The sequence below is a fragment of the Colobus angolensis genome, unplaced genomic scaffold (genome assembly GCF_000951035.1).
Source record: "Colobus angolensis palliatus isolate OR3802 unplaced genomic scaffold, Cang.pa_1.0 Scaffold150, whole genome shotgun sequence".
Lineage (NCBI taxonomy): Eukaryota > Metazoa > Chordata > Mammalia > Primates > Cercopithecidae > Colobus > Colobus angolensis.
This window is the reverse complement of record NW_012114600.1, coordinates 7,413,338-7,437,674: the sequence shown is the minus strand read 5'-3', so window position 1 is coordinate 7,437,674 and position 24,337 is coordinate 7,413,338. Positions and strand designations below refer to the sequence as shown.

The 24,337-nt window shown below is 34.8% G+C and overlaps 1 protein-coding gene across 2 annotated transcripts in view; it reads left to right on the top strand.

Annotated features, from left to right (window-relative positions):
• Positions 1 to 24,337, top strand: part of LRRK2 (leucine-rich repeat kinase 2) — a 141,178-nt gene that overhangs the window by 8,691 nt on the left and 108,150 nt on the right. For both annotated transcript variants that reach the window (XM_011936108.1, XM_011936107.1), the window contains exons 4-13: positions 2,450 to 2,538; positions 5,073 to 5,207; positions 6,719 to 6,853; positions 9,316 to 9,447; positions 14,999 to 15,118; positions 16,217 to 16,359; positions 16,450 to 16,529; positions 17,889 to 17,995; positions 21,681 to 21,810; positions 24,078 to 24,202. In XM_011936108.1, coding sequence (XP_011791498.1) covers positions 2,450 to 2,538; positions 5,073 to 5,207; positions 6,719 to 6,853; positions 9,316 to 9,447; positions 14,999 to 15,118; positions 16,217 to 16,359; positions 16,450 to 16,529; positions 17,889 to 17,995; positions 21,681 to 21,810; positions 24,078 to 24,202 — 1,196 coding nt within the window. The remainder of the gene's footprint in view (positions 1 to 2,449; positions 2,539 to 5,072; positions 5,208 to 6,718; positions 6,854 to 9,315; positions 9,448 to 14,998; positions 15,119 to 16,216; positions 16,360 to 16,449; positions 16,530 to 17,888; positions 17,996 to 21,680; positions 21,811 to 24,077; positions 24,203 to 24,337) is intronic.

The following is a 24,337-nucleotide window of genomic DNA, read 5'->3' as shown; positions in this document are numbered from 1 at the left end:
CTGCTCTCCAGCCTGGGTGACAGAGTGAGACTCTGTCTCAAAAACAAACAAACAAACAAACAAACAAACAAACAAACAAACCTTCTGTCATTAACTTTACATCTTTTTTATACCTAATGTGACTTTTCTTTACCACAGAAAAGGAAGTTGTGAATATTTTTGGCTTACAGTGGTATACAGTTTATGAAAATTTAATTTATGAAAAATTTTTAGGTGTTTATATTGGTGATCAGCATCAAGTAGTGCTACAAATTTAGACAAATTAGAGCTCTGTGTTTGTCCATAAGTGAACATATCTGTGCTTATACATTTTCCCCTCTTTGACAAATGTGTTGCTCTTCTTGTTTTCAGTACATAAAGGGTGTGTTTGGAAAGAGCATATTTACAATTAATTGGAGTTCTCATCTTCAATCTAATCTTTGTAATTCTATGTTTCAGTTCTAAAGTATACAGCTTTTGATGAGGAATTACTCAGAATATACCAGTAATTAGCAATTGTAACTTTAAGCATCCCTTGGTTTGGTTGAGAATTTCCAAGATGTCCAAAGATGAGCCAGTCTATAACCTCAGGGAGTGTTTAGGAAACTCATCTAGTCATATTCCTGTTCAAACTAGCTGTTCAAATTAAATTACATAAATGTTTATATAGGAAATTTGTACACTCACTCACTTACTCATTCTCTCACTTTGTTCATCCAGTCATTCATCTTCCGTTCATCAAATGTTTTTTAAGTCCCTCCTCTAGGCCAGAAACAATGCAGTTGTGAAGAAGATAGACACACTGCTCTCTCCAGTGGAGGGTATTAGATCACTCCCAGCAAAAATTGATTGCAGAATAGATTTCTGTTTTTTCAAGGCCTTTTCTCTCCAAAGACTTACCAGTTCTGAAGAAAAATTTCTTCCGTGGTGATAAAATCAGGAATAGTGGGAATGGTACAGGGAGAGGTAGGGGCAGGGTGATTAGGAGGAAGATTGGCAGAGAATTGAAGACTGGCTTCATTCAGTTCCTCCAACTGCCAAATGGAGATTATGCAATGTTTCTTGAATACATACAAAGCTCTAGATGTGGTCAGCTCAGTCTTTTCCCAACAATTCGCCAAACAATGCTGTGCAGGAATAGACTAGAGATTATATTTTGGGATTAATAATAAAGGGATTAAAATCTCATGAATTTGAACTAAACATTATTGATATGTTAAGTTCACTTTTTTTTTTTTTTGAGACAGTCTTGCTCTGTTGCCAGGCTGGAGTGCAGTGGCCTGATCTCAGCTTACTGTAATCTCTGCCTCCCAGGTTCAAGTGATTCTCCTGCCTCAGTCTCCCGAGTAGCTGGGATTACAGGAGTACACCACCACACCCAGCTAATTTTTGTGTTTTTAGTAGAGACAGGGCTTCATCATGTTGGCCAGGATGGTCTCGATCTGTTGACCTCATGATCCCCCCGCCTTGGCCTCCCAAAGTGCTGAGATTACAGGTGTGAGCCAGTGCTACCGGCCCACTTTTTAATATATTATTAATTTCTCTTTTAAAAACAGTAGCAATCAATAATTTAAATATTGAAATGAATTCTTAATTTATATATACAAACTAACATCTTTATTATATCTCTATTTTAGTATATCAACATGTCTAAGATAATTTATAAATTTATATCACATGTAAAAATGGGTTTGCTCTCAATGTATATAAGACTTCATGATATTTTGAACATGGAGTTGGGTGAAAATAGTGAATCTGAATTTTTGAATTTGAATATTTATTGGAAAATAAGTAGTGCTTTTACCTTGTTAAATGAGACACATAATAGTTCCCTGTTGATTTTTTTGTTTGTTTTTTTAACTTTATTAAAGTAGAGTTGACAATTAGAAATTGTTTATATTTAAGGTATACAGTTGATGATTTGATATATGTGTACATTGTGAAATATTACCACAGTCAAGCTAATTAGCATTCCCTGTTAGTTTTTATCAGCCTGGTTCAGGTTTGTAGAAAGAAACAAACACACATGGCCAGGCACGGTGGCTCATACCTGTAATCCCAGACTTTGGGAGGCCGAGACAGGAGGATCACTTGAGCCCAGAGGTTTAGGCCAGCCTAGGCAACATAGCGAACTCTGTCTCTCCAAAAAATAATGAAAAAATTAGCCTGGTGTGGTGATGTGTACCTGTATCCCTAGCAACTCAGGAGGCTGAGGCAGGAGTATTGCTTACTTGAGCCCAGGAGTTTGAGGTTTCAGTGAGCTGTGATTGCACCATTGCATTCCAGCCTGGGTGACACAGCAAGACCCTGTCTCTAAAAGCAGACAACAGACAACAAAAACACATGAGCTTCACTATACGGAATTAAATACAATGAGAGTAATAAAAAATAGGTGAGCAAAAAAATCTAAATAAGCAAATTTCTGAGTATGATATTTCATTCTTATCTTGATTTCTGTTTTTAACTCCAGATTGATTCTTAAAATGCTAACAGTTCATAATGCCAGTGTAAACTTGTCAATGATTGGACTGAAGACCTTAGATCTCCTCCTAACTTCAGGTAATACATGTATATGGTTTTCGTGTTGATTCAGTTTAAAAAAAATTGATGCCATTAACTTAATTTTTTTTTTTTTAAAGATCAGGATTAGTGTGTGTAGCTTGATTTAAATGTCCTAAAATTGCGTCTTTTTTTAGACCTAGTGATGGGACAGCCACAATGTAATCTAAATATCAGTTATTTCCAAAATTCTTTCTGTTTCCATCTTTTCTCCTTATCTCTTTTCTCTATACTTTGCCTCTCAAAAAATCTCATTCAATACCTTGGTTTTAAACATTACCTTATATATTATCCCCAAATCTCTGTTTGTAGCCTGATGTTTGCTCCCAAAATCTGGACCCATATCTCATATTCTCCCTAGGTTAGTGGTCATTCATGCCCTTGCATTATTACTTCTTTCTCCATATATATCTTTCATATATTTTCTATAATATATGTTCTGGAGTATGCCATAATAGTTACATTTTGAAAATACATAGCATTGCTTCTTGAGTATTTGCTAGATGCCAGGCTTCACAAGTAAAATGCTTCACATGCTTTTAAACACCTAAACCTGAAAACACCCCTCGTGATAGGGATTTTATCTCAGTTTTCTAAGTGAGAAACACTGAAATGCAGAGAAGTTGCTTCGGCCACTAAGTGGTAGAAACAGGGTCTGATTCTCCATGTCAGGTTCCTTCCCTGAGAAAACTTTGGCCTGGAAAATAACGGACCTGAAAACAAAAAAAATCTTGAAATGATGCAACAGTTGTGGGCATTGCTGTGCTGGACACTGGCTATTATATAAGGTTCTTAGAAGAAAGGCTGTTCACAGGGAGCTAATCTTGTAGGGCTGGGAGGAGTTTCCTTCCATGTAGGGGGAGGGCTTTTTAGGTTGAGAGAAATATGGGTACAGAGGCCTGGGAGAATAGCATAAGAGAGGCTGGACATGTGATTGGGAAGGTTTGAAATGTCCTCATCAGTCCCCATCAGTCCTGCTAAGAGATGAAGACCTTGCTGGAGAAAGAGGAAGATGAGAGTATGAGGGAAAAACAAGAAAGTACTCAGCATTTCACCACCGCTTTTTTTTTTTTTTTTTGAGGCGGAGTCTCGCTCTGTCGCCCGGACTGGAGTGCAGTGGCCGGATCTCAGCTCACTGCAAGCTCTGCCTCCTGGGTTTACGCCATTCTCCTGCCTCAGCCTCCCGAGTAGCTGGGACTACAGGTGCCCGCCACCTTGCCCGGCTAGTTTTTTTGTATTTTTAGTAGAGACGGGGTTTCACCGTGTTAGCCAGGATGGTCTCGATCTCCTGACCTCGTGATCCGCCCGTCTCGGCCTCCCAAAGTGCTGGGATTACAGGCTTGAGCCACCGCGCCCGGCCTCACCACCGCTTTTTATGACCATATTCTATGGAATGCACTAACAGTCTTAACCATGATTTAATTTAACCTCATCCTTGGGAGGTATTTATTTATTTTTTTTTTGAGGGGTATTCATTCTTCATTTGGCAATGGACAGGAAGATGAGGGTTTATTAATCTGAAAAATCTCTGAACACTGGAATATGTTAAAGTTAGCCTCATACAGTACTACCATTCCTATTCCAGTATTATTATTTTTATTGGCAGAATAGATGCTGTTTGTGTTATGTTTTGGATTATGATAGGAGATGTTTGGTATAGTAAAAGGCAAGAGTATGACAAGCAGTTAGTCCAAGTACAAAGAGGTAACAAAGAAAATGTTTAGTGAGGAGCAGAGTTTAGCATATTTGGAGTGAAGACAATCTGCAGAAAGATAAGGGGCTGATGAGATACATGTACTATAGTCAGTTGTGTGAAGGGTCTTGTTTTTTTATACTAAGGAGTATGAGACGATCTTAGAAGATTCCAGCAAGGGATTTGCAAGACCACAATTGTGTTTTAGAAATATAATGCAGGCAATAAACTAGTTGGTTAGAAACTGGGGCCTGTAGAGCAATTAAGCAACTGTTTTTGCATTCTAGATGAGAATGCAAAACACAATAGGAATGAAGGTGCCTTGTTCAAAAGGCATTTTGTTCAGAAAGAATCTTCAAGATGTGTAGGAGATATACTTAAAGGACTTGGTAACGAATTGATTTGTTGTTTGGATAGAGAATGAGAAGAGAAAGGACGGTGGAAAAAGAAGATGACTCAGGAGTTTCTCATGGGTAGCTATTGGATTATGGTATCATTGATGAAGACAGGGAACAGGAGTAGACCAGGTTTGGGGTACCTGTGGAATATTCAGATGTTGTCTAAGAGGCGTAAGCATGTATTTCAGGTGTTTGGGGCAAGTTATCTAGGGTAGAAGTACTGATTGGGACTCACGAAATTGTAATAAAGTGAACTGGGAATTTATCTCATTTATAAAGATCTAGAGCTTGATAAGTCTAACATCTAGGGCAGTTAAGTGGTTTGTCAATAAACAAACAAACAAAATCGTGAGTCTACAAACCATTCACAGTCTTCATGTAAAAATTAACACATTAAATGTTAAAGCAGATCTTTACTCAGCATATTACTCTCTTCAAAATAGGTAAAATCACCTTACTGATATTGGATGAAGAAAGTGATATTTTCATGTTAATTTTTGATGCCATGCACTCATTTCCAGCCAATGATGAAGTCCAGAAACTTGGATGCAAAGCTTTACATGTGCTGTTTGAGAGAGGTATTTTAAAATGTCAAATTCCTTAAAGTATATATAAGAAAAAAAGGCTTATACCGGGAAAAGTAGAACACAGTTATAAGAAGAAGGTTTCTAAAATCCTGCTATTAAGAGGGGGGAGTTGTCTGTCAAGGGTGAGGAATGGGGTTAATTCAGCAGTATTGCTTGTTTTGGTGGAGTGAATTTCATTCATGGGTTATAAATCATGCCACTGGAGTAGACTTTCTTCAGTTGCATAACAAGGCGTAAGATTTACTTTGAAAACTGGATGTGTGGGTGTTATGAAAGAAGAAATACAACTGAAGCCAAGCATGGGTTACATCAGGATTATGATGTTGAGTCATCACCAGAAATCTTAGAAATTGATAAAGGCTCTGCATAAAGAGCCAGGAGGTTTACAAAGTGTCTCTCAGGAAAAAGACTAATATGCATTTCATAGCCTGGCCCTGAGATTGGTAACTGAGATTGTCATGTAATTTTAGAGTTGGTTGGAGTCCTTGTTTAGTCTTTCCATTGACCTGAGGAGGAAATGGGTCACAGCAGTGAAGTGAGCATCCTGCCTGAGGGCACAGAGCTTGTGACAGTACAGTTCAATTAGCAATTATTTTGAGAGCCCTTTTTGTATCATTATGGGAGCCAACCATGCTAGGGGTTTAGATAAGAACGATTTATGCGGGCCCTGTGTCAGTTATCGGTTTACCAGTCTAATTTCTCGCAGTTCCCAGAATGGGATAGATCAACTAATAACTGAGACAGTTCCATGATATTCTTCACTTGTTAGAAAAACTTAACTGATTTCGCATTATATTATAGGGACACTGGCATAAAATTAAAAAAAAATTAATGTTGATCACTTAGAGTGCCGTGTTTTCTAACATATTTCTGGCACCATTTTCAAGCTAGATAAATTAGAATTTTATACATGTTTTTGAGGTTGTTGCCCAACAACAATGACTCCAAATGGAACTTACTGGCTTGATCAAATGACTTTAATTGTGAAAATTAATCGTCTATATTTTTGCTGTCTGATGGAAAATCACTAAGACAGAGTATTTCAAAGTCTGATTACTTGCCATTTGCTCAAGTTGACAACTCTTGAACTGAAACATTTAGCCGAGCTGCCCTTCAGCAGCCTACCATTAATGCCTCCCTTTTAAATACTGCAATATGTCCAATTCCAGTTGGCCATCTTTATTAGTCACTGTCAGTTTTCTCTAGAATTTCCCAAATGAAATTGTAAATAATTTTGTTTTTCTGAGAATGACTTGCTGACTAGCACTTTTACATTTCCAAACATTGAGTACCGAACATAGACTGAAACAAAATTATTTTAATCTCCGTAGCTTGCTTTCCCAATATAACATTCTTAGGAAGGTCTGTTTTCACAGAAATATATTTTTTATTTAAGGAGATTACATTTTTTTACACAACTATCATGAATGTTGTAATTTTTGAATAATTAAACTTTTATATCATCTTTAGGCTTACTCAGTATTTTGTCTTTCATTTTTTAGTCTCAGAGGAGCAACTGACTGAATTTGTTGAGAACAAAGATTATATGATATTGTTAAGTGCGTTAACAAATTTTAAAGATGAAGAGGAAATTGTACTTCATGTGCTGCATTGTTTACATTCCCTAGCGATTCCTTGTAAGTAGCATTTATATGTGATTTCTTTTTCGTATCTGAAAAATCACAATATATCTCTTTCTGAGTATATTTTAACAATATTTTTATTATTTAGAAACTTGTGGATGCTAAACCCATTCATTCATTTATCCATTTAATTAATTTACATTAATTGACAATATACTGAAGTTGGCTGTGGGCTTGGTGCTAGAGAAACAATAGTGGAAAATACAAATGTGTTCCTTACTTTTTCAGAGTTTGTAGTACAATGGGGGACACAGATAAGTACAGAGGTGATTACAATGGCAGAAGTGATGGCAGAAGTACCCAGAGTTAGGAGAACAAATAGGAAGTGAGGCAATGTCTCTTAGCAAAGACTGAATAAGTAGAGCTTCCTGTGCACAGAGATGTGAGCTGAAGTGAGAGTGCAGGCAAAGTGGCCCAGGCAGTGGGAATGGTTAGTGTAAAGATGCTGTAGCAAGAGAGAGCAGCAGACTGCCTTCAAGAAGACAAAAGTAGCTCAGTAAAGTGTGGGGTTATGAGTGTGCATGCGTGCATGTGTGTGTGCCGCTGTGCATGCGCATCCCCAAATACCCTGTCCCTTTGTGTTTCATTGACAGAGGCAAGGGAGAGCTTGATAAGAGGCAGTGGATGAGGCCAGAGACATGGAGTGGAGAACATGAAGGGCCTAAAAAGCTACATGAAGGAGTTTGAATTTTATTGTGATTCTTGATTAGCATTTTAATGATGCTTTGAAATTTAGCCACCTTTTTCACCAAAAAATATTAATCAGAAGAAATTAATTTGATGTGTATGTTACCAATGATTGCTAATAAGCTAAAATAATGGCTCATATTCTGTTTTGTTTTGTAAATGCCCATTAACACTTTGTATTTCATGTATGTTTCTACAGGATATACATATGCATTTATCTAGTGATATTTTCATGCTCACACATGTGAAGTTTTGAGGATTCAATGAGTTAAAAATGTAGAATAGTACCTGGCATGTAATAAGTGTTCCAAAATCACTGATGGGATTATTACACAATATGTATTTTATATGTATGTTGTATACTATATGTAATTGCATTTATGGTTTCAGATATGGTGTGTCAGTCTGAAGGTGTGAGCCTTCAGTGTGGGCAGAGTAAAAACCCAATGCCCTTGTGAAAGAATGCCTTTTTTTGGTGATGTTTATAAAATCACAACATTTTCTTATCCACAGGAAATTAAACACTAGAAAGTGGGTGGGGCTGAACAATAATAGAGAAAGGCCATGCTTTTACATTTCTCTGAGTCATCATTGCCAACAAATTGAATATATTTTTCATTATACTTTTCCTTGGCTATATTTATTCATTTATTTATTTATTTTGGGCTGGCAGTTTTTGGAATCCATTGTTTTCCACCCACATCTGACATAACTCCAGTAAAAATGTGTTGATTCATAATACAAAAGTCAAAGAAGGTGGCAGCTAAAAATTAAGAATCAAGAGTTTTTAAAGCACTGATTCTAACTGAAAAACATTTGCTTTTCAGTCTTTAAGTCTATTGTTCTGAATCAAAGCAGGTAACTCATTTAACAGACCATTTCCATACATTATTAACTTTTTTCTATGTTTAAGCATTATAAGACACTTTTTGTGAACACAGTTGATTAGTTTTGGCTGTGCCAAAAGAGATACTAAAATGTTTTGCAAACAGTCCTTTAAGAAAAAGAAAGAACAGATAACATTTGATGCAGAAATAGACATATTTTCTCCACGTAGGTTCACACTTCACTCCTTTTATTGATTAATTGCTTTTTCTGGTACAGTCTTTGCTTCCTTTCTGTTTCACCTGTGTTTGTCCCTTAGACTTATATTTTAATATTATGCCTTCCCTTTTTCCTTCTCCCATCTTTTCTTCCACCTATTTTGGAGCCTTCAGGAAGCTTTATTTTGCTGCCTTGTACACTGGTTGCTCTCCTGGAATGGAGGAGGAAACAGGTCATAACTGATTTTAACTCTTCTGTCTGGTGACATATTCTTGATTTTCTTTCTTTTGGTTGGGGAAAAAAAAATGCAAAAGTCATTATCCAGTGAGGTTGAGCCTTGTTAAGAAAGAAACCCTCCAATTTATTTTTTGAAAACTTAGACCAATCCATTATATTTCTAGACTTTCATTTTCAGTACTTTTCATTTCATTTTCAGTACTAAAAGTACTCTGAATTTTTCCTTTTTTTTGATCTTAAGGCTTTAAGCCAAGAAACAGGAAAGAAGTAAATTTTCCTTAATGCTAAAGATGAGTCCTACATTCCATTATGTTATCAATGAGCAGCATAGAATTTTTTACAGCTGCTTAACAGAACATGATATTTAAATTTGAAAATGCAGTCATTATGCTGCCATCTATTTACAATCTATATAAGACGTCTTTGTATGCATATTTGAAAGGGGAAAGTGGTTGCCTTATTGATAATTATGATCTCTTTAAATTCAGGCAATAATGTGGAAGTCCTCATGAGTGGCAATGTCAGGTGTTATAATATTGTGGTGGAAGCTATGAAAGCATTCCCTATCAGTGAAAAAATTCAAGAAGTGAGTTGCTGTTTGCTCCATAGGCTTACATTAGGTGAGTTTCTTAGTTAATATATCATCACAACCTGTATGATATACATATATATAATATATATATGTTGCATAATGATGGATAAGTAGCATATTATCATACTTTGAATGAAAATATTATAAAGTCTCGGAAAAAAATAAATTAAAAAAAAATACTGTAAATTACCAAACTGTTTTGCTATGCTTAGATGGACTTTTAAAAGGAGTGTCAAAAATAGGTGTGTAGAATGTGAAAGAAGTATTATCTTAATCTTATTTTTATAGAGATAGTTCTATAGATGACTTTTTTATTGTTGAGGCTATATTTAAAATATAATTATGTAAGAATTGATATATACAAAAAATATGCATCACATATACAATGTAAAGCATAATGCAAAGAACTCACCATCCAACTTAAATATTGTATATTCCCAATGGGGAAGCTACCCTGGGCTGTTTCTTGCCCTTGCTTTCTCTATAGAGGTTAACACTATCCAGAATTTTGTGTTTACAAATCTTTTGCTTTATAAATATGATTTACTACATTTTCATGTTTCTTTAAGTAAAATTGTTAACACTTGCCTGCTTTTGCTTCATCACAATGTAATTATATTATATGTTGTCTTCTGCAATTTTCAAATATCAATGCTATGATTATAAGAATCAGAAATATTTTTGCATGTGGTTGCTAGTAGTAGTCTATTATTTGGAAATACCACAATTTATTTTTCCATTTTTCTATCAATGGACATTTGGGTTCTTTCTTGTTTTATGGTACTACTGTCTGTGTTGTTAGGAAAATATAAATAAGGGTTAATATTTTAAAAAATATTTACTTGCGTTTGGTAAGTCCTTCTTTGTGAAATACACAATCTGTCATTTATCAATATTTTTCATAGGATAGTCTGTCTTTTTAAAACTGATTCATAGCTTCTGGATAATAATATTTTGATGGTAGGTTATATGTATTGAAAATACCTTCCCTTGACTTGTAGCACGTCTTTTCACCATCTTTATGGTGGCTTTTGTGATATCGTTAAATTTAATAATCAGTTCCTTTGTGATTTACTCTTTTTTATGTATCTTGTTTAAGAAATCTTTCCTTTCCCGAGATAATAAATATATTGCATATTTTATTCCAAATCTCTCTCATTTATTAAACTGTTGCAGTTTGTTTTTGTAAAGAACCCGATTCCCCCTCTTTTTTGCAGTGTGGAGAGCTAGTTACCATCATAGCACAATTTATTAGAGGTTCACCTGTTTCCCAGTTGTGTGGTACACTGACTATATGTATTTATGTTTCTGTCCTTGCTGTTCTGTTGCATTAATCTGATTTGTCTGAATCAATATAACACTATTTAAATTAATAGTTCTGTAAGTCCTGATATCTGAAAAGTTAGTAGGTCAAGTAACTATACATTCTTTTTTAGGCACAGCTTGCCTTTTTTTTTTGGGCCTTTACTATTCCATACATATTTTCGAATTAACTTGTCCAGTTCCTTGGAAAAGATTTTGACTGGAATTGCACAAAATATGTGATCATTTTAAGAAGAACTGACATCTTTACATTATAATTTCTTCTATACATGTCTTGCACATCTTTGTTAGTTATTGCTACATATCTTATTTTTATTATTATTGTAAATGGTATTTCTTTTTAAATCGTATTTTTGAACTGTGTTTTCATAAAGAAATGCAAATGATTTTTTGTATATTGAGCTAACATACCTTTCTAAACTCTTCTGTTAATTCTGACAATTTGTTTCCAAATGCTCTTAAGTTTTCTATATAGAAATTATATAATTTGTAAATAATGACAGTCTGAGTTCTTCCTTTCTGCTTCTTATATTCTTTATTTCATTTCCTTGTCTTTTTATATGACCCAGAATTATTAATACAGTGTTGAATAGAATCAGTGATAGTAGACATCCTTGTCTTGCTCTTTTTCCTGATTTTAAACAGAATATTTTTAATATTCTCCCATCCAAAATAATGCATCTTACAAGGTTCTACATTTTTAAAGTACATTTTAAGAAATTTTACTTTATTTCTTCTTTGCTTTTATTTTTACAATGTGGGCTTTAAAAAATCACAGGTGAACATTTAATTTTATCAAATATACTTAAAATGTAGTAAGTCTTTTTTTTTTCTTTTCGTTTTGTTAATATAAAGAAATACATCTACAGGTTTTCTAATACTAAGCTACTTTGCACTTCCTGATAAATTTAACTTGGTCATTTATTAGATTTTTAAAAACACTTCTAAAAAAATCTTCTCTGTTTATTTTCGCATATACCAGGTGAGTTTTGGCAGCCTCTTGTTTTTTTCTTTTTTACCCTTTCTTTTTTTTAAAAAAATCCTTCTATTTCTTTAATGATTAATACATGGCTATTTTGTGTTTTGTATCTGATAACTATATGTAAAGTTCTGGGGAGTCTAAACCAACTGCTTCTAGGCTGACTGCCCATCAGTCACGGAACCTTGTTTTCTTGTATGCTTGTGAGTTTCTCTCTGATTGAGTTTAATATTTGAACAACCCGAGGACTTAAATTAAAGATGCTCTTTCAGAGGTGTTTGCCAGAAGTCAGAGCCCAGGACTGACCTGGGAGCAGTTTAGGATCTTAAGATCTAGGCTTAATATGGTAGACTCTGGTTGAATTACCTTACCTTGCAGAGAGTCTGAAACTAGATTGTTGAATGCAGCGCTGGAATTCACGCTTTCCCTCGAGACTACTCTGGCGTTCAACTCACAGCTCTTGTTTCAGCTTCTTTTTGAACTCCCTGTGCCCCTCAACACACACCTTGGCAACTTCCTTGATATTTTTGTGAGGACAACAATGCGTGTAAAAGGGAGTGGTTGGTGACTAATAAGGAATGATCGCTAACTGTTGGAAATTGATTCTGATGACATTTTCCCAAAAGGATAACCAGGAATATTTTGTGCAAAATTAGGATTATTATAATAGGCATTTAGTTTTTCATCATTACAAATTTTTGGGAAAATCATTAATCATTTGAAAAAACTAATTGACACATCTCCATTGTAGCAACTCGTATTTTCGCTTCTAGTATCATGATTATATCCCCTGTATAATTTGGAAATTGATTTTAGCATTAGGAAAGTTCCTAGTTTCGGTTAAAATGAACTTTTTGTAAGTTGAATTCTATTTTAAATGCACAATTTTAGTTTGTTATTTCTTTCCTTGATAAGCATTTATTGAATATTGCTATATGACTAAAACTGTAAGATGATCATATTTAAATATTTTCACATTTCTTTCATAGTTTCCAAAGTGTATATATACTTATATATTTGATATGTATGAATCTACTTATGTACTGTATGTATAAATATAATAACATTGTATATAAATATATATAAATATATATTTATACATGTATATAAATATAGATACAAATGTATATATATTTATATACAAATGTCTATAAATATAAATACATTTATATATACAAATATAAATACTGTGCATATATATACACACAGTATATATTTATATTTGTATATATAAATGTGTGTATACACACACACACACACACACACACACAGTGTTTTTTGATCCATGCAACAATCTTGGGAGATGGGATATGGTTATTATTTCTACATTTACAGATGAGGTCCTGTGGTTCACCAATCTTTGTGTTTTATTCAAGATTATGTAAGCACTAAGGGGTGAAATCAGGCTGAGAACGCAGATTTCTTCATCCCTAAACAAAGTATTTCTTCTAAAATGTGGTAGCCATTTACTAGTTTATCTCTATCAGGTTACCCTTTATTCATTATTTTTCGTGAGAAGGTTGTAGTTGTACAAACTGGCTGATATCTGATAATGTTTTAATGTAATTCAAAGTTGATTTCTTAAATTCAGGTGTTAGAGTAGCACACTACTGTACAATTCTCTGTTTCATGTTTTACACAGTCAAGTTACAACTTGCACATGTTACATTAAAATGTGAGTTCGCCTTCATTTCTTGAAATGAGCCAGAGGAAGAAGTGATTTTGTTTTTGTGATTAGGGAAATGCTACTTGACTGCCAAATTGGTCTGAAAGAGCACATTAAAGGTGCTTGATTTTATACTGTTAAAATTAAATAAACCGTGGCAACTGTCATGTCATATGCAACTTTTGTATTATTCTGTAAGATTTTTTGAAAATAAAAAGAGATCAAACTGATCTTCAGGTAAAGATGCCTTTTTCTCTTGTTTATCTCTTAGTGAATGATTATTAGTTCCATTTAGTGGGTAGAGAATTTATTGTTACTGTTATTGTTTCAAAAGTAGCTGAATAAAATGCTTAACTTTTTCTTCATAGTTAAAATTAAAACCTCAAGTAAGTAAATATTTAACGTTTTGCCAAATTATGTAATCTAATTATGGGCTTAATGCATTTAAGGACTCTGTACAGTTTGCTATGTATTTTCACACAAGTTGTCTGAACATAGGTCCAGTCTTCCTGCCTTTTTCTGAGTCACACAGTGAGTCAATGACAGAACAGCTGTAGGCAGTGGTGTGGGTATAATAGGGGGGGACCACCCAAGTTTAGACAAGCTGGTAAAAGTAGAAGAAAATCTTTCTGAGAACACTAGTGATCTTTAAGGGCTGTGGAGAATGTTTGCTTGGTGGGTGAATGTGGAAGAGGCAACAGCATGGGAAGGTGTTGGTAAAGGAGCTCCATAGTTGCTTAAACTGCCTTTTGATTGTGAGGCCGTTGATGAATATTTGGGCTTTAGGTTTTTTATGATACAGGATCTTTTCCATTTCTGGCTTTGTATCTCAGAGATCACTTAGTTACGCTTATAGATGAATAGGAGTTTTAATTCTTTGTTTTAGAAAGAAGCTTGGCGACTGTTAGTGAGTTACAAATAAGCCAAATGGAAAAAGGTACATATTTCTGGAATATCATATAAAGGTACATATTTCTGGAATATCATATCATAAGGATTTAGACTCTTGGGTGTCATATTAATTCTCAGAAGAATGGGTATAAAAAGATATGGAACTTCTCCCCAGGGTGGGTTAGAGGTGGTGAAATATCTCATTTATTTTAGTTTTTATTTTTTTTTCTGACATCATCATAGACAAGATCAAATAATGGTAAGCATGCCAATGAATTTTCTGAACACTATTCCTTTAAGTGAAAGAAGAGGGTTTCAACAAAACTATTTAGTATTGGATCTTCTAAAAGACAGATTTAAGAGTTTCATCTTTAAAAGTCAGAAAAATTAAGTTATTTTATACAATGAATATTGCCGTGCCATGTGTAACAGACATGACATGAGAGGGAATCAGAGAACATGCAGTTAATACAACCCAAACTAGTATCATTATTTTTGCTCAGTCACTTCCATTGTCTAAGTAAGATAAATAAATGACAGCATAAAATAAAATTTCAAAACTTTAGTCAATCATATTAAGCTATTTTAATTCCAGTAAATGTTTTAATGCCATTAAATATTCATCACCATTCAAAATTATTGATATAAATAGTGTTATATGTTAAAGGTAATTTAACTTCCATGGATGAGAATTCAGCTAATGTTTCACTTAACTTTTAGGTAATTTTTTTAATATCCTGGTATTAAACGAAGTCCATGAATTTGTGGTGAAAGCTGTTCAGCGGTACCCAGAGAACACAGCATTACAGATCTCAGCGCTCAGCTGTTTGGCCCTCCTCAGTAAGTAACTTCACTAAAAAGGAGATTCTTCCAGAGGCATTTGACATCCAGTGTGAACAATGTAACAAGAGAATCATATGTACAGATGGAAGTTCTGTCCTGTGTAGTTCATTTTCTAGTAGAGGATACTTTCAAGGAAACTAACAGTTGTGACAAGTATACACATCTCAATGTAGAGTTTTGCTTTACATCATTCTTGATTTAGCTTTGTCATTAAGCGGCTAATCTTTTTTTTAAAGAATTTTTACTTGTGGCTGGGCATGGTGGCTCACGCTTGTAAACTCAGCACTTTGGGAGGCCAAGGCGGGTAGATCACAAGGTCAGGAGTTCGAGACCAGCCTGGCCAACATGGTGAAACCTCGTCTCTACTAAAAATATAAACATTAGCCAGGCATGGTGGCAGGCGCCTGTAATCCCAGCTACTCGGGAGGCTGAGGCAGGAGAACCGCTTGAAACCAGAGGGTAGAGGTTGTAGTGAGCCGAGATCATGCCACTGCACTCCAGCCTGGGCAACAAGAATGAAACTCAGTCTCAAAAAAAAAAAAAAAAATGGTATTTTAAATTCTGGTGTACACATGCAGGATGTGCAGGTTTTTTACATAGGTAAACGTGTGCCTTGGTGGCTTGCTATACCTATTAACCCATCACCTAGGTATTAAGCCCAGCATGCATTAGCTATTTTCCCTGCAAAGGACATGATATCATTGCTTTCTATGGCTGCATAGTATTCCAGGGTGTATATGTACCACATTTTCTTTATCCAGTCTATGATTGATGGGCATTTGGGTTGATTCCATGTCTTTGCTATTGTAAATAGTGCTGTGATGAACTAATCTTTTCAAATAATCCTTCTCTAGTCTATTAGGTTTTTTTTTTTTTTTTTTGTACTCTCTTCCTCATTTTATTATTTATCTGTATAGGATGGTAGTATTATGAGGTGTGTAATATATCAAAAATTACCTTTATAATTGACCAAGGCTTCTACTAAAGCACACCTCATTCTGTTGGTAATATTTCAAAATATTGAATTAGAGTTGGTCAAACTGTTAAGTAAATCATATATATAATGTTTTTATTTATTTTTTAATTTTTTTCAAGCTGAGACCATTTTCTTAAATCAAGATTTAGAGGAAAAGAATGAGAATCAAGAGAATGATGATGAGGGGGAAGAAGTTAAATTGTTTTGGCTGGAAGCCTGTTACAAAGCATTAACGTGGCATAGAAAGAACAAGCATGTACAGGTTGGACTCTCATAAATATTAGAGTTACTCAAAATTATGTTTTCTAATCATTTATATTTTGACAGATTTCTTTTTTCTCCCCTAATCCAGGAGGCTGCATGCTGGGCACTAAATAATCTCCTTATGTACCAAAACAGTTTACATGAGAAGATTGGAGATGAAGATGGCCAGTCAGTAGTTTTGATTTTATATGATAGAAAATTTCAGTTATATTTTAAATCAATACCTACAAAATACTTTAACCATAACTTTTATTGTTAGAAATATTTTTGATATAGCCTTTTAGTTTTAGATGTTGTTGCCAAATAGTAGTACGTATGTAGCATTTTGATCTCATTACCTCCAGGAGTTAGAAAAGGTAGCATGTTTGAGAGTTATTATTGAGAGATTTGGAATCAAGAATCATTTGGTAATTCACAAATCATGGAGAAAGAATCTTTCTGTTTCCTGGCTGATCGTTTTAAAACGCCATATTAATTCATCTTGGGTGATAGAAATTGCAGAGCCATCTGTGATCTTTTCTTCTGTGGTGACTAGCCAGCAGGTTGTCAATATCAGGAATTAGATTTGGTTAGAGAGCTTCCTATGATGAGTTCCCATCTGATGTGACAGAGTTGACCTGTCTTCTTTTGAGAGGGTTATTTGAAGCTGTCATCTCCAGATAACTCTTTCACTAGGAGTGCCATTCAAACATCATAAGACTGGCACTCTCTCCCAAAGATACAAACTGTAGCAAGGAGTTTTGTGCATATCAGGTTTGTTTCATATCTGTCAGCCTTTGTGTTTTATGGCAACTGATTATGTTTGTGCTATTTGCAATGGGTATCCTCTGGGTTTTAAATTGTGAATGGCTTATTTTGGAAACAAATAGTAGTATTCTACATCTGAAATCTTGACAGTCTATTTGTTTAATTATCTATTGCTGATAAGGGAATTAATAACACAGATGCTACTTAATTAAACATTTTCATTTTGACGAGAAACAGTAGTTCTTTTGAAAACTATGCTAAATTGGCATCTTAATAATCTCATGTTGAGCAAGGCTTTTGGAGATTAGGGTAAGGGAGATTCATGTTGCAGTTTATAAATTGTAGTTCATAGGATACCTGTTTCTCAATATCCATAAGAGAGCTTTAAAATAAATATATTATTAAAACAAAGAAAATAAATTTATGTTGTACATCTTTAAAACCTATCTTGCTTCTTGACAGTTTTTTATTGTTCTTTTCTTTTTACCATTATCTTCTTTTCCTCACTTTACGTTTTTCCTCAGCATCTCTTTACATATCTGCTAAGCTTCTTTATTTCTCTCTGCTGCTTATTGGTTTTTGAAAAAGCATAAAAATACTAATTTTTTAGTATTTAATTAATTTGAGTCTTAAAAATGAACTATAATTAACTCTTGTAAGGGGAGGTGGCATAAAATATTGTTTACATGCTCTTAATTATTGTTAGAGATATTTGATAATGGTAAGCGAGAATAGTCATTTAAAAGATTACTACTAACATTTTCGTTGAATTTTTGAAAGTTTCCCAGCTCATAGGGAAGTGATGCTCTCCATGCTGATGCATTCTTCATCAAAGGAAGTTTTCCAGGCATCTGCTAATGCGTTGTCAACTCTCTTAGAACAAAATGGTAAGCAGTGTGCCATATTTTCAAATAAAGGGAAACACATTTTTGTGGTAGTTTTAATTATAAAAGCTATATATTGTGAGAAACTTACATAATTTATAAAGCTATATATTGTGAAAGATATCTGTGTGTAGATATATTGACATGTAGATTATGAACATATAGGTAAAAGGATGAAGAATAAAATAAACATTTGTTGTATATTTTTATGGACTTCTATGTGTAAACTCATACATGACAAATACAAAATTTTACGTATTTTGTAGAAATATTATACTCTTTTATAACCTAATTTTATTTTCTTTATGTTGATACATGTGTATTCTCACATTATCATTTTTTATTTTTAATTTTTAAAATTAATTTTTGTTTTTAGATATGGTCTCACTCTGTCACCTAGACTGGAGTGCAGTGGCATGATCATGGCTCACTACCACCTCAAACTTTTGGACTCAGGTGATCCTCCCACCTCAGCCTCCTGAGTAGCTGGGACTACAGGTGTGCACTGCCATGCCTGGCTAATTTTTTGCAGAGATGGTGTTTGCCATGTTGCCCAGGCTGGTCTCGAATTCCTGGGCTCAAGCAATCGATCTGCCTTGGCCTCCCAAGTGCTGGGATTACAGGCATGAGCGATTGTGCCCAGCCCAAATTATCATTTTTAAAAGCTATGTAGTTTTTCAGTGCATGCCTGTATTCTATTTTATGAACCAATTTCTTATTGATGAAGTTTTAGTTTGTGTCTAGTGGGATGTTTCTGAAACCCATAATACATACCAATGATGACTTTCCTCCTCTGTTTTCCTTTATACATGGTTCCTATTATTTTCTTGGGAAAATTTCATAGAAATGCAACTGGGCAGAAAGCTATTCACCATTTTAAAATCTGGTAAAATTGTCTATTATAAATTTTCATACTATACTTTTTAAAAATATGGTTCTTTACATATAATTCTTATAAGTCTTATAGCTCTGTATAATTAAGAGAAAATGGCTTGTATACCTTCAGAAAGACGTGAGTTTTAAGCTTATTGTTCAAGCTGCTCAAATTTCTTCCCCCATAAACAGGAATACTGCCAGAAATCCTTAGGTGAAAACTCATCATAAAGGCATTGGGACCTGGCAGCTTTTGTAGGATATTTTTACAGGGCGAAAATTAGAGAAAAACACTGAAAGTCAGAGACAGAGACCAGTGTAAGCACCAGCTTTTAATAGAGAACCTGGGTAAGGTGGAAAAAAAATAAAGCAACCCCCTCATGCATGTTTCTTTATATTATTATTGAAGCTAAAGAAAGAGGAAAATCATTTCTTCTTCCTCTTCCTCCTTTTTCATCTCACCTCTCTGATGGCACTTTAATAAAACGCTTGGAGTGGCAAGGGCACTGACAGACAGACAGGGGCTGCTCTCAAGGATAATGAGTCCGAGTAAAAGGGGAAGGAGAGGGAAATCGCTGTTCTCGAATCTCTCATATTCTACTGTGCAGTTAAAGAGGGCTGGACAGGGATTTCACTCCCAAAAATGAGGACTGGACTTTGTGGCTTCTGTTGAGGCACCTTAGAGTGGAGGTAGACTTTTACTATGTACAGACAACATTGCATTGGTGACATCATTCATAACCACCTGGAAATCTCCTTTGATATGCAAATTAAACAACCAAAACTTTGTGAAATTTCGACTGCTTCCTATTATGATGTCTGAGGACTGGTTACATTCAGAGTCCACCCTGATGTCTTTGTTCAGTTCTCTGCTCTTTCTAGTTCCCTACTTCTTTGTTCCTGACCACCTGTCAGGTAAAATGTCCTCAGATCCTTTTGTATTGTCTTTGGAGTTCTGCCTTAATAAAGCATGAAGAACTTGAGTAGCTCATTCATCACCTTTCTTGGGCAATTTCTCATTGAAAGACACTTGAGAACCTTTGGGTGTACAGAGCTGGGCATGGCTTTTTTAGAAAAATGGCTACACTGGCAGGCAGAAGAACTGGGTCCTTGGAACCATGGAGATCCCAAGGTTGCACACATCTTGCGTGACATTTTCCATTCGATTAATTAACTAATATTCATTGAGCTCCCAAGTGTCTAGTGTCTGTAGGCACTTGGGATACATTCATTAAGTAAAAATCCCAGGCTCGTGGAATTTAAACTGTAGTGGGGAAGATAATAAGACTAACTAAAATATGTAATATTTGAGGCAGTTAAGAATAAAAAATGAAGCAAGGAAGGAGAATATGATACGTTAGAAGTCAGAGGAGATGAAGTTGTGAATAGGCAGCCAGGAAAGAAGGTGTCTATTGAGTAATACCTGCAGGGTGTTGCATATTGTTTTTTGCCTCTTAAAGCAGTTAATTTCCTGTTAAAATGGAGTGGATGAGATCAAGAGTATTATGTACATAGCTGGTAGATGCGATAGCGTGTAAAATGTTCTGTAAGGTCTAACGTGACTTTATGATGAAATTTCTTCTCCTAGGTTTATTGCTTTCAATTTTCAAGTCACACATTGGGTTACTGTCTAGGATAGTGATTCTTAAAGTGTGGTTCCTGGACCAGCAGCATTTGCTGGGGAAACTTGATAAACAATATAAATTCAAGGGCCCCATACAGACCTTCTGAACCATAAATCCTGGAGTTGAGACCCAGCAATCCATGTTTTAATAACATGGATTATTCTGATGATTCTGATGCACACCAAAGTTTGAGAACCACTGATCTAGTGTCGTTTTTGTCTTTTAAAGCGTTGTCTTGGCTAGAAGCTAGCCACTTTGGGAAAGGTTGTTACAACTTCTGATGTGATCGAGCAAAGTAACCAACTGTTTATTGTATATTAATGTGTGATATTCTGAATGTGTTTAAAAGATACGAGTTTTTCAGGTTCTGGCAGTATTTTAGAATGTGTATGTGATTTCTATTTGTTTCCATGTTTTGTCCTATCTTCTTGAGATAGACTACTTATTTTAAAAACAATACTTAAGTTAAAACTTTTTATGTTTCTTTTTCTGCCACTTTCAAAGTGTTGAATCACAGTGTGTAATGTTGGAATTGATATTTTTATAGAGGCTTCAAGACAATTGATGTTTATGTGGAAACTTGAAGACAATAGATTTATGTTTAGTGAAGGAAGTTTATTGCAAAGAGGAAAATTGGCCTGTTGTGATGGCTCTTGCCTGTAATCCCAGCACTTTGGGAGGCCAAGGCAGGAGGATTGCCTGAGCTCAGGAGTTCAAGACCAGGCTGGGCAACATAGTGAGATCCCCTCTCAACAAAATATTAACAAAAATTAGCCAGGCATGGTGGCACACTTGTAGTTCCTGCTACTTGGAAGCTGAGGCAGGAGGATCACTTGAGGCCAGGAAGTTAAGGCTGCAGTAAGCTATGATCTTGCTACTGCACCCCAGCCTCCGCAACAGCGAGAGATGCTGTTACAAAAAGCAACAACAACAAAAAAAGAAGAAAATTATTGCTTAATCATTATTGCTGGAATATAGTTACTTTCCACAAATAAATGAAATACCAGTTGTAAAGCATATCTCTATGTTTCCTAGAGTTTGGCATTACTTTGTGAAAATAACCGTAATTACTTATATTCTATGTAAATGCTTTCCATTCCTTTGTATATGATGGACTATATTCTAAATCTTATGGTAAAATTATGAAAATATGCTTTCATATCCATAAGTGACACTTTAAAAAATCTCAGTTAATTTCAGAAAAATCCTGTTATCAAAAGGAATATACCTGAATGTTTTGGAGTTAATGCAGAAGCATATACATTCTCCTGAAGTGGCTGAAAGTGGCTGTAAAATGCTAAATCATCTTTTTGAAGGAAGGTAATATAGATTCATTAACTTGTACAGAATATATCATATTGGGCCAGGTAGAATATCAATATTTCAAGCGTATTTCTAACAATGAAAAGAAAAAGAAAAACATAAGACACTTGAAAATTGAAGCATTTTGCAATGTAATCTCGTGTCACTAGTACCATAGACTTACTTTATCTGAACACTGAAAGGAATGGCAAGATTGTGGAAACATGTTGAAAGTTTGCTTTTGAACCTGATGCTTGATGTTGACTATATTTTGAAAAGTGGTAATTGTATAGCATATAGCATACAGCAGTTTTTATAATATTGTGTGTGTGAAAGTTATAAAAGATAAAATCAGGATATAGCTTCTAATTGTTGTTCTTTCACAATGAATATATTATTCCTTCATTTGAATGAACTTTCGCTTCTCTTCCTGCTCTCAATCTTTAGTTAGGGAAAATTTTAACTACACCTAGTCCAAGTGCAGAGATGTTAAGATTATACAGCTGCTGGTTAGTGGCACAACAGAGACCAGATCCTTTGATCTATGTGTGGATGGTAGTGGGACAGAGTGGGATGAGGTGGGGGTAAGGGGTGGTAGGTGTGGGCAGAACTTGTGGCTTAAAAGAAAAAAAACCTGTTTAAAAGACTAAAAATGAATAATATGCAGAAGGTACCTACTGTAGAATAGGCTCAGTGCCTTTTTGCATTTTGTTAAGCCAAAAAATATGATGTAAATTTGGCATTGTCTGAGTAAATTTCAAACAAAAAGAGGCTATATAGAAAACTCTCATGTGTAGACAAAATAATTGGCGCAGAAGTTGCAGTAAAAACTAATTTTGTTCCTGGCTTTGCCACTAATTTGAGCCAACTGTTTCATCTCTAAAACTTCACCTTCCTCATTGGTAAAGAATGATAATAACAACCTTGAAAGTTGTAAGCTTAGAATGTAAGGATTAAATAAATTAATTTTTACAAAGGGATTAGGATAATGCCTGCTACATTTTAAGCACTCAACAAATTATATCTATTGTTATACTGTTATTAAGTGTGAATAGATGAAGTCTATATAGCATGAAATGTAACATAACTGCAGACTTGTAAGAAGTAGGGTTACACTGTTTTTAACATCAGTCTAGCTAATCTATGTTTATGTATCTCTTTAAGCTGTATTTCTCTTACTTAAATGTTGTCTTTGAACACTGAGATGAAAAGTTTATCTTAAGTGTTGATTTTAATGGTGCCGGAAGTGTGCAAACCTTTATAAATGAGGCACAAACACAGTGGAATAAACTCCAGTCTAGGATTCTGTAGATTCTGGGCAAGCCATTTAATGTTTCTGGCTGCATGCTCTTAAGTAAAATGTGTGCAGTTGCAGTCCTGGAGATTCCACGTTGGCTCTGGCAATGTGTCTGCCCCTAGAGAACTCATGTTAGTTGAGAGACTGATATGTAAACAGGTTATCATAATACAGTCTTAGAATGCAGTGACAGTAGTGTGTAAAATACACAATGGTAAGAGTAGAGTGGACCCAGCTGAGGTTACCTAGGGAAGGGAGGCTCCAACAGAGGGATGTGTTTAAACTGGGACTTTAAGTTGGCAAAGAAGGAGTATATCTCAGTGTCCACAGAACTGTGCAAAGTGAGAACATGGTTCTGATATGCACAAGTTTCAGTTAGCAAGTGAAGCAAGGATTGACTGTATTAAAGTTCATAGTACCTACCGCATTCTAGTCAAGTGACATTTGCTCATATGTAAAAGAAAGAATAGCTTAAATACCCTAGAGAAAACAAGACTGTAAAACAAAAATAATTAAGGATACTATATAAGAAGTCCAGTGATGTTAATCTGGAAGAGGAAGGTTCATGTGCTGTAAAGAGGCCTTATCTTGGGGTCAGACAAGTTTGGGTACTAGCCTTGTCTCTGTCACTTTCTAGTGACAAAACCTGAGTATTTAACCTCTATCTGCCTAAGTTCTTCATGTAGAAAATGGGGATAATAACACCTGCCTGCTGGTATTGTTGTCATTGACCCATCCTAGGTCAGAAGGATGTTGTTAGTTTTATGAAATGAAATAATTCCCAGGTTACTATGAATTCTATCTTATGAGTTCAAAGTTTAGACAATTAAAATTATGTATGCTTATACTACTGATTTCAAATGCATTTTCATATAGTCTTTCCTGATAAAATATATTGGTTCTGTCCTCCTGTACTTACTTCAATTTGGTGTTTATACCACTGAATCAGATCGGTCTTCCAATAAACATGCCAATTTTATATCCCCAGCAACACTTCCCTGGATACAATGGCAGCAGTGGTCCCCAAAATAATAACAGTTATGAAGAGTCATGAGACATCATTGCCAGTGCAGCTGGAGGCGCTTCGAGCTATTTTACATTTTATAGTGCTAGGTAAGTTACATAGTTGATTGTGGGAACAGATAACAATTTAAAGGGATTTTTGACTTTTCATGAAATAGCAATTTTCTAGGCAAATATTAAAAGACTAGTTTCTGTTGACTAAATGTAAATCTTTCTGTTACACCA